At 53.9% G+C, this 9,568-nt stretch overlaps 1 protein-coding gene across 1 annotated transcript in view; it reads right to left on the reverse strand.

The window, feature by feature from the left end:
* FAM107A (family with sequence similarity 107 member A) overlaps positions 1-9,433 on the reverse strand; it is a 30,957-nt gene extending 21,524 nt beyond the window's left edge. Inside the window, exon 1 of the mRNA XM_086755794.1 lies at positions 9,181-9,433. Coding sequence (XP_086611920.1) covers positions 9,181-9,204 — 24 coding nt within the window. The 5' untranslated portion in view covers positions 9,205-9,433. The remainder of the gene's footprint in view (positions 1-9,180) is intronic.
* Positions 9,434-9,568: the final 135 nt, after the last annotated feature.

Here is a 9,568-nt window from a genome sequence, read left to right on the forward strand (position 1 = left end):
GCAATGCTCCTACCACAGTGTAAAGCCAACCACCTTGTATAAACCATTAATTAGCATTACTTGTCCTACACATAGGTACTGTAATGTTTACTTGCAGCAAAATTGATAGCTGGTAATTGTGGACCATGTTTGTGCTTTGATGAAAGCGGTGAGGGAAATAAGCCGTCAGCGTGGTCAGAGTGTGAGCCACGGAAAATGCAAGGATGGCTTCAGGCGGCTTCAGATCAATAAAGGTGCCATTAAGGTGCGATATCATAGCATCTATATTGCACTACAGCCAAACCCTGAGCTAATAAATTAGGCAAGAAATTGCTGCAATCAGATCATAGTGATAAAGAGGTATTAAAGAGGGCAAAATGCTGCCCAGGCTGAGAGCCGACACAGACCTGGTTTTGGGAGGGAGGCACCATTAGCAGGGCTGGAAGTTGCCCAAGTTATTTGGGAGTAGATGGGCTCGGAGAAACGTACTTTGTCAATAAGGTGCTATAGCAGCTGCTGGCATCGGAGTTCAATGAATGAACACAACCATTGATTAAAACAGTCTTATTGCTTAACCCAGCGGCTTTGAAAGAAGTTGTCGTGACCTGGAGCAAGACATTGATGGTTGGCAGATCAAAGCCAGCATTTCTGTGTGTGATGAAGCCACAAAACATGCGATTTAGAGGTTAGCCAAATCGTACTCTACCACTGCTTTCAATTAGCCCCAAATACCCTCTTGCTGCTCTCGGTGCTCTGTGTGAAAACATCTCTTACGTGCTCCTGGGAGCTGAGATACTGTCTAAGCTGTTGCCTAAATCTCCTGTGTTACTGCTGAATCCTGGTCTATCTGCTCATTTGCAGCAGCTGGGACCGATCCAGCGACTCAGTGAAATCATCCACTGGAAGAAACTTTTGAGGATTAGTAAGACTTTTTCCCATCTGTGATGTAAATGCACAAAAATCTGTCAGCTCGATTGTTTTGCTGCAAAGTCTTGCCATGTGAGGTGCTGAGGCTTATTTGTTCCAGCAAGCTGGTGCACATGTCTGCCGAGACGACACCATTTTCTTGTGAAGGAGAAATACAGAGAAAATCAGCAGCGTGCCGCAGCGCCTGATATCACTGCAAATTCCCTGCTGGCCTTGGCCGGAGGAAGTGGTGCAGTTTGGATGAATTTCCAAAATTTCTTGAGGGCTAGACAGTGTAACATCTCCTTCCGGAGCTGGCAGCCTGGGCTCTGCCTTCCTGGTGGTGCTCATGATGTAGCTGCCATCAGGGCTGTTGTGAGAAACTCTGAGTTTCTCTCTCTTGCAGGGGCAGAGTGATGCTGGGTTTCAGGAGGGTTACTCCCCGGCAAGGAGCTTGACCGTGCGCATTCCTTTGCTCCCAGCTCATTGTGGGACCCTGTTGTTTTGGCAGGTTTTGCAATCGGGACTGGCAGGCACCCAGGGGCCGGTGTCCAGGCACATCCCAGCGCTCCTGAGCCGGCAGCTGTGAAATCTGCTGCTGTGGCACTGCCCTTGTCATGGGCAGGGGTCTCAGCAGGGTCTCTGAACCACCACGGCATCCAGCGCTCGCTGCAGCCCAGCGCCCAGCCCCGTCGCTCCCTGTCCCGCGCTGCCCGCTGCTCCGCCACCCTCGCCCACCCCTCTGTGCACACCTTCCCCGGGGTGAGCAGGTTTTCCAAGCAAAGCTGTGAGCTTGTGTTACTCCTTGTCCCTGGCCACAGCCAATAGCCGATGTCACTATCAGATTGCAAAGGGCTTTAAGAAATATCAAGTTATTGGTGTAACATTTCATTACCAGTCTTTTGACCCCTACAAGTCTGCAGCGTTTCTTGGGCTAAGGCAGAGCTGAGGGCGGATGCTCGTGGCCACTCTCAGGAGGGAGACCAGCAGCCTCTGGAATTTTTTGACAAGAGTAATTTGTAAGTTTAGGTTTGCAAAAGGAGCCCGGGCTCTCGGTCTGGGTAGGAGGCCAGGCTCGCCTTACTGCGGCTCCCACGCCACTCGCGAGGAGCGCCAGCCAGGTGGCCACTTTGCTGCCCAGTCAAGTGGAAAATTGCAAATGCTTCAAATAGCACTTGGTGTTATTTTATTCATAAAGAAAACACAATTTGACACAGATGAATGCTGCGCTGACCTCTGCCTGTCTTTGCTCGTTCCCCTCCCAAATCCTTGGGCAAGGCTTGCCCCAGGAGGCAAGCACAGCCCTCCTGCAGCCATGAAAACTGACAAATCCAGCCTAATTTCACGGACTGCCCAGAAAAAAAATGTAAAAAGAGCTAAAGCAGGGAAGCAGCAGCATGGGAAGGGGAGTTTGCTGGAGCTGCCAGCCCCGGGGCAGGGACCCCTCGCCAAGGCCCGAGCAAACACTGCTCCTGGCTGCGAGGGGCCCGGGCGGCTGGGGAGATGGGGTGCGGTGCTCCAGACCTCCGCCGAAAATTTCCTGCAGATTAATGAGAGCAATCACTGAGAGGGCTCAGCCTCGCGGCAGCTGGTGCGCAAGGCTCGTTTGTCAGCATTCAAGCTGACTGCAGAGCTCGACGTCCCGCTGCCAAGGGCACGGGGAGGCTCTCAGCTGCTCCCCGTTCATCGGAGCAGCTTGTCCATTCATCGGCATGGTGCCGATGGACCTGCTAGTCCTAAGGAGACTTTTGCCTGCCGTTCAGTGCTTTTTACTCTAGTCCCTTGCAATCTGCAGAGCATGTTAACACCACTACATGCCAGGCCAAAGCCAAATTCTGGCCCTGCTATCTGTTGGCAATACCTGCATTGTCCACCTCAATGTTGTTAGCAGCAGTTAAGCTCTTGCTATGGATAAACCAATTTTTACCTGTCTCAGGAGCTTACTTTTGCCCTGTGCTGTAGTTATGGTACCGCTAATGATGTGAAAGGTTGCTCCACTATTTCTGTGGATGCTGTTGAATGCACGGGAAGAGCATCAGTCACTGGCACGAAAAGGCTCCAGGAGTTTTGGAGACAATTGCTGTCATGTTGCAGAGAGACCATTAAGGCACTCTAAAGTGCCTTGAAGAATGGCATTTTGCAAAAATGGTGACTTATATCACATGAATAATTGAGACAACATTTATTTCTGGCACTGTACCATGCTGTCCTAGAGCTGCCAGGCTGCAGCAGCATCATAACTCCACTTCACAACTCGGGACTGTATGATAGGGGCCAAGGATAGTGCTGCCATCCCAAATCTGCTCTTCTAACACCACCTTGTTCTGCTCTTTACCTGGTCGGGGTCGACAGAAAATCAGTTTGTAAAAAATAAGGGCAGAAATGCCCCAGCAGCCCCAGGCACTGCCGGTAGCTGGCTGGCAAGGCAGAGCGGGGCAATTTGGTCACTGCAGGTAGCATGTGCCAGTGGCAGCCGGCTGGGTCCTGTGTGGGGGCATCCTGAGAGGAAGGGGCCAAAACGGAGGAGGTTTGGCTGTTATCTGGGACTAGATGCCACTGCAGGCTGCAAATCGAGGAGGCAGCGGAGAAGGAGATGAAGTGTCCCTGTTGTTGCAGGGTTCATGAGGAGGCAGCAGGCGCTGCTTGAACAAGCCCCCGGGGAGCAGAGCAAAGCAGCGAAGCAGTGAAGCTTTTAATTGCTTTAATCCATTTTTATTTGAGGACTGCTGAGCCATCCCAGACCTGGCAGCTGCTGCATTTCCCATGCAGTGATCTTCCTGGTCTCCCCACGAGTGCGTTGTGCACCTCCCCTCAGTCTGAGCCCTCCTCTGTGGCTCCCTTGCAGCCCCAGATGCTGCAGGCAGCATTGGCCAGTGCTGGCCGGCCTCTGCCCTTCCTCCGGAGGGGCTGGCAGCGCGCTCCACTGCATCCTGCCCAGCACCTTCAGCCACCCATCAAACCCCTGTGTCACAGCTTCTCATGCACGACTGGTGAGATACGCTCAGTCTCCTTACTGGCACGGGGGCTGCGTGTCCTGCGTTTATGTGCTGAGGCACCTCTATGCTGCTTCAGCACAAAGTCGGCTGTCTAGAGAACTGGTATGGATGTCCCAGCAGCTGGTTTTGCACTGTGAGGAGGGAGGCAACACATAGGCTGCTGGTCCAGCACAGCTGTAGAAGCAGCAATGCAGGATGGGCAAGGCAGAGCCTTAAACTGGGGCAGCTGTGTGCAAATTGGTCCCCTGGCTGCACTGAGCGCATATAAACCCTCTCAGGACCAAACCATCAGCTTTTCTGGAGGAAGGGAGTGGGTTACATGAGGGGTTGGAGCTGCTTTACCTGTGCTGCCTGTGTTCTTGGGAGGAAAAGGTAAGAAATAAAGCTGTCATCTCTTTCCAGGAGCTAGAGCAACCCACTGTAAGATGTTTGGCTTCTGTGGGCTGGGATGCTACAGCATTTTATTTTACTTTCTTTTAAACCTACAAAGGCCTGGAGCAATGTCTCTGCTTAATTAGAGGCCCAGATATTGCCACTTATGGGGACTTTAAAGGGCTGAAGAAAAGGGAGGCAAGAAAAGACAGGATAAAATCACCTTAGAGGGCTTCTGTGGAGGTTTTGGGGACCAGCCTTGGTCCAGCTCTCCTGCTCTGGGCTGTGCTGTGTCAGAAAGATGAGAGGACTTACAGGTATTTGCTGTCTCATGAGCCTGAGCTGTTGTTTTCTCAATGTATGTTATTTTTTGCCCAGAAATGGGCTTTTTGTCAATGATGTCCCCACTCTCATGAGGCACTTGTGACTTTTCTGGTGTGTGAAGTCATCAGCTCTTGTTCCTGTCCCTCTGAACCAGGCTTGTTGCAGGCAGTACCGGCAAATGCTTCTCCATGAGTAGTGCAGTGCTCCAGGATGCTGAAATGCTGTGGTTCCCAGTTGCCATCTGATTTTTGGAGTTGCTCCCAGGGCCAGTGCCACCAAACAACCAGTGGCATTCAATGACTGTCGCTGGGACTTGTTCTGCTCATGGGCCTTGGCACCCGCAGCCCCTCTTGCTGAAAGCAGAGTGGCAGCCCTGGCCGGCGAGGGGGGATGGCCGCTGCTCCAGTGGCAGAGCAGGCAGGGTCCCTTGGAGGACTCTTGTGCTGCCCGGGCACAGGGATGCTTTGAAAGCGTTGGCAGGGACGCTGGCTACCGGCTTTCTGGAATAGCTGTCAGGGAAAGCCAGGAAAATCCCGCTGTGCCTGCCAGTCTGTGGAGCATGATGGGGCAGCGCTCTCCCAGCCCACTGCCTCGCAGGGCTGTGTCCCTGTGATGTCCCCTCTCGTGTGAAGAGGGGCTGCTGGACCACGGAGCCTCTCCTGGGTGTCACAAGCTGCTCTGTTTCATCCTCTTTGTCTTTCTCTTTCAGGCCTTCTGGGAGCAGTGTGGGCCTTATTCCTCGTCTTGTTTTTTGAAGCGGTTTCAGTTCCAGCTGCTGCCCATGCCAGTAGCGGAAGGGAAGGTAGTGGTGAGGATGAGTCCTGGGGGTGCCTCCTTCAGCCTCGTGCAATCAATGTCCCTGTACCAGGACAGCTGCCGTGCCAGTCCCTTCATGGCAGTTTCTTCCCTGTGCTCTGCTGCACCAGCATGAAACAGCCCTTTTCTGTCTTGTTATAAACCTCTTCTCTGCCAGCCCCAGCCCCAGCTCCTCTTGTTCAACTTACTCGCTGCTGTACTTTCCAAAACAAAGGCCCAGCATCTTTGTAGTCAGGATAAGAGTTTCTAAGCTCTTGAGTGGCGACAACTAGCTTTTTGGTCAATCTAGATCTTTCCTTTAATAGCATAGACTTATTTTTTTTTTTTATTTAAAAAAGTTGCCTTGGCATTTTGGAGCTCTGCTCCCTGTTGGACCATGGCTTTTGCAGTCAAGAAAAGTGATGGGGCTGAGCGCGGTGGATGCTGCTGTAGCTGGAGTTACCCTGCATGCGTGGACTTGGTGCTGGGGTGATGCTAAGCAGGATGTGCACATGGAGCTGAACTGTCAGGGTTGGTCCCACAGGAGGGGTGCCTGCTTTTGGGTGTTCCCCTGTGTTGTGGGTTCAGGGGAAGGGAATCCCTTGCTCAGCATGAAGTGATGTTGAGAAAATAGGACTGCAGCTTCCTGCCTCCTTCAGGATGGGTGGAAAACCCTGAAAATCACAACTTTTATCTCTTCTCTCCCTGCCCTGTGACAGCAGCAGACAGATGCCTTAAGACTGAGACCATTCTCCTGACAGACAAGATGACTGACAGTAGGAACATGACCCCACTATTGCCCACAGCAGAGCTGCTGGAAGGGCAGCGGCACTCGTTGACCTGTTTGAGAGCCTCCTCCTGCTAACAAGGGGCAGAGCAAGAGAATTACTACCCCCCTGCCCTTTTGCAGAGATTTCTTTTTTTTTTTTTTTTTTTTTTTTTTTTTAGGGCTTGCTCACTGGTGGGGTGAGTTGTGTTTGTGGGAAAGTTCCTTGGGTGGATTAAATGCCTTGTGATGAGCTGCGTCAGGGATGGGCAACATCAGCAAGTGCTGGAGCGGGGGGGAAGCTCTGAGTGATGCAGAGGGAGGGTGGTGGCTGGTGATGAATGTGCAAGGGCAGTGCTGGGAGATGTGGCTACATTTTGGGTTTTGATAGGATTGTCATACAGGGTGGGTGACAACGTGGAGGGCTGCGAGAGAGCAGCACTACTGTGTGGTCTTCCCAGTTCAGTCATTGCACCTGCAGCCTCTGGAGATGCTGGTCCCACCCCTCTGCAGATGGAAGAGTTTTAAACTATGCTCTCAAAGCCCCGGTTCTCAGCATGGGCAGCCAGGTACTGCGGTTTGCCTGAGCAAGCGGAGTCTCTCTCCCTGGCGCTGGCATGCTGCCTCTTGTTGTTTTAAACCAGCCGCAGAGCAAAGCTCCCCGCTTAGCGGCAAGGCTAATCTCAGCTCATCTGACATTAGTGTAAACTGACACTCTTGGGAATTTGGGGACAGAAAACTTTCCCTGGGGAAACGGCTGCTATGCAAACCCTTCCTTGAGCAAACCAGGGGGAGAAAAGCAGCAGAGAGGTGCAGGTGCCTGGAAACGATCCCGCTCCGTGGTCTGGGGGTTTGGGAGCATCTGTCCGGGCACTGTGGGGAGCTGCTGCTGGGGGGGCTGAGCTTGCAGGATTATTGGAAGGCGGTTTTCTGTGGTTAGAGGGGTGTTAGCAGCATTCCTGTGCCCAGTGGGGCCGGTGCTCTGCAGAGCAGAGCAATCGGCCGCTGTCGAAGCCCTGGCCTCTCAGCGAAGGGCACCCTGGCAGGGGCCTGTGTCCTGCTGGAGCCCTGCTGCTGGCGTGTACCCACGGGACACTGGTGACACCAGAACAGGTTTTTTGGGAGCAGCTGCAGCCTTTGAAAGTAGAAATGTCCTTGGAGCCCTGCTGGCAGCCTTTCCAGTCCCTTTTGTTGTGGAGCTGGGGATTGCCTTGTGCTCCACAATCCACTACTGTAATCCCCTTGGAGAGCTGCTCTGGGCTGAGCTAAACAGGGGTGCAGCTGAGACTGCTAATGCAGGCAGTGCTGGCGAGGGGTACCAAGTTCTTCTCCTCTCTGGCATGGAGCTGGAGCATGAGTTTGTGCCTGGCAGAGCCCCTGACCTGCCCCGTGCCCTGAGCCGGGCTGGGGGAAGGAGAGCTTTCCTGCTCATCACCTGGACCCAGCCTGGTCCTTGAGGAAGGCTGGACCCCACTGTTCATGCCCAGCCTGGACACAGGAGTGAAATCTCTGGCTTTTTGGTGCCCATGAAAGCTAAACTGTCTCGGAGCTTTCTGGGGCTGCCAGCAAGCTGAGGGTGAGGTGGTGCGGCAGGAGAGCCTGAGCTCCTGGGAGTGTTTCAAAGCCGGGCTGCTCAGTGCTGGGCTGCGGTGGCATCGTGGTGTTTCAGAAAGAGGGAGCAATAGGGAAAGCTGTCCAAAAGCTGTCCGATCTAGGGGTTGGGAGGCTGGCATAGGTCGCTTCGAACGCAGCAGGGTGGAACTGGGTGGCGCTGAGCCAAGCCTGACCTAACCAGATTATTTCCCTGCTTTCAGTAATGCCCGTACAAATGTGCCGAGGCCTGAAGGTCACGGCCACGTGAGCTAATCCCCAGACTTTTGCTGCAGGCGGAGCGCGGCTTCTCCCATTTGTGCTGTTGTAGCCCTGAACCTTGGGAATGCTTGCATCCCACCAGCCTGGCCATGGCTCCCCTGTGCTGGAGCATGGTATGGACACCTCGGATGGGTGCTGGAGAAACAGGGATGGCTGGGAGCAGCACCTCCTGCACCTGGTACTTCTCTGAGGTCCAGGAAAATACAAAAACATTTGCTCATCCCACGTCAGCTCCAATTTTCCTTCCGGGTGTCGGTAGCACTGGCCAGTGTATTGCTTTTATGCATGTTTCCCATGCAACAGTGTTTAGCTCTGATTTTGGAAGAAAGCCCAGCAGATTTTCAAACTTCAGCAAGGCACCCTGTTTGGATGTGCCCACACCTCCATGGGCCACAGAGACTGTGCTCGGCTGAGCATGGAGGTCCCTTCTGGGGCAAAGGGTCGCAGCTGTCCCTGTCGCAATAGAAGCTACTGACCTTGTGTAGTGTATGGGTACATTTCTCTTGGACAGCCTAATACAGGATCAGGGCATCACAAGCGAGTGGTGGTGATGCATCTCTAGGCACTGATGTCATCAGACATGAAAGCACAATGACAACACCTAACAGCATCCTCAGCACAAGCATCTCCAGCCACCTCCACACGGCTCTGACTCTCAATCCTTAAAGCCCCGCTTCCTTTCAGAGCTGTTTGGGTGCTGTCCCGGGAAGATTTGGAGGAGAGGGAGAGGTGTGTGGGTGCTGTGGGACCTGCCCTGGCTCCTCCCTGTCCTGAGAGGAGCTGGCAATGACTTGCAGCCCAAGAAATTGGGGCTCGCTTGCACTGCATCTGTGGGATATAGCTCAGCAAGCTGCTGGATGCACTCGGAGCAAGCCTGATATTTCTCCCCAGAAAGCCAGACTTCGCCTGTCCTAATGCGATGCTCTGATCCCCTCCTCGCTGCCCTCAAAGCCCCAGCAGGCCCCTGTGCTGAGCCCATCAGGTGGAATTACCTAATCCATCCATGACGAGCAACACCCGCACCCAGGAGAGGGTCCCTTCCCTCTAATCCCTGGCTGCCATCAGCTGCCTTAGCACACGCGGGGCAAAACAAGCAACACATGAGCAGATGGTGCCTTCTCCATCATCCCGCCACCACTTCAGCAGCCCTGGATAAAACTGCCCCATTACCTTTTTCCCGTGAGCCGCCCCCATGGTCCGACGTGTCGGCTGTGCCCTGCCTCACCCGGAGTGCAGGACCGGCCGGCTCCCTGCGCTCACCGGCCCTGTTACTCCTGGGGAGATGCGCGGCCGTGCAGCTCCTGGCCCCTGGGTGACTGCTGTGGGGAGACGTGGGTGAAATCCAGCCCATCTGCAGCGGGGTCGGGCGGGAAAGCTTGCTTTTCCTCCCTTCTCCCAGCACGTGGAGAACTCATTTTCTTCGTGCACCTAACGGCTGGCTCGCGCCCAGGCTCTGCCCGGGCACAAAGGCAGCTTTCATGCTGCGGATGCCCGGTTTCTAAGCCGGGATCCGTATTTTGAGAGGCTGTGGAAGATTACAGTAATTGCACTTGACAGG

This window comes from Chlamydotis macqueenii, chromosome 10, assembly GCF_036417535.1.
Source record: "Chlamydotis macqueenii isolate bChlMac1 chromosome 10, bChlMac1.mat, whole genome shotgun sequence".
NCBI lineage: Eukaryota > Metazoa > Chordata > Aves > Otidiformes > Otididae > Chlamydotis > Chlamydotis macqueenii.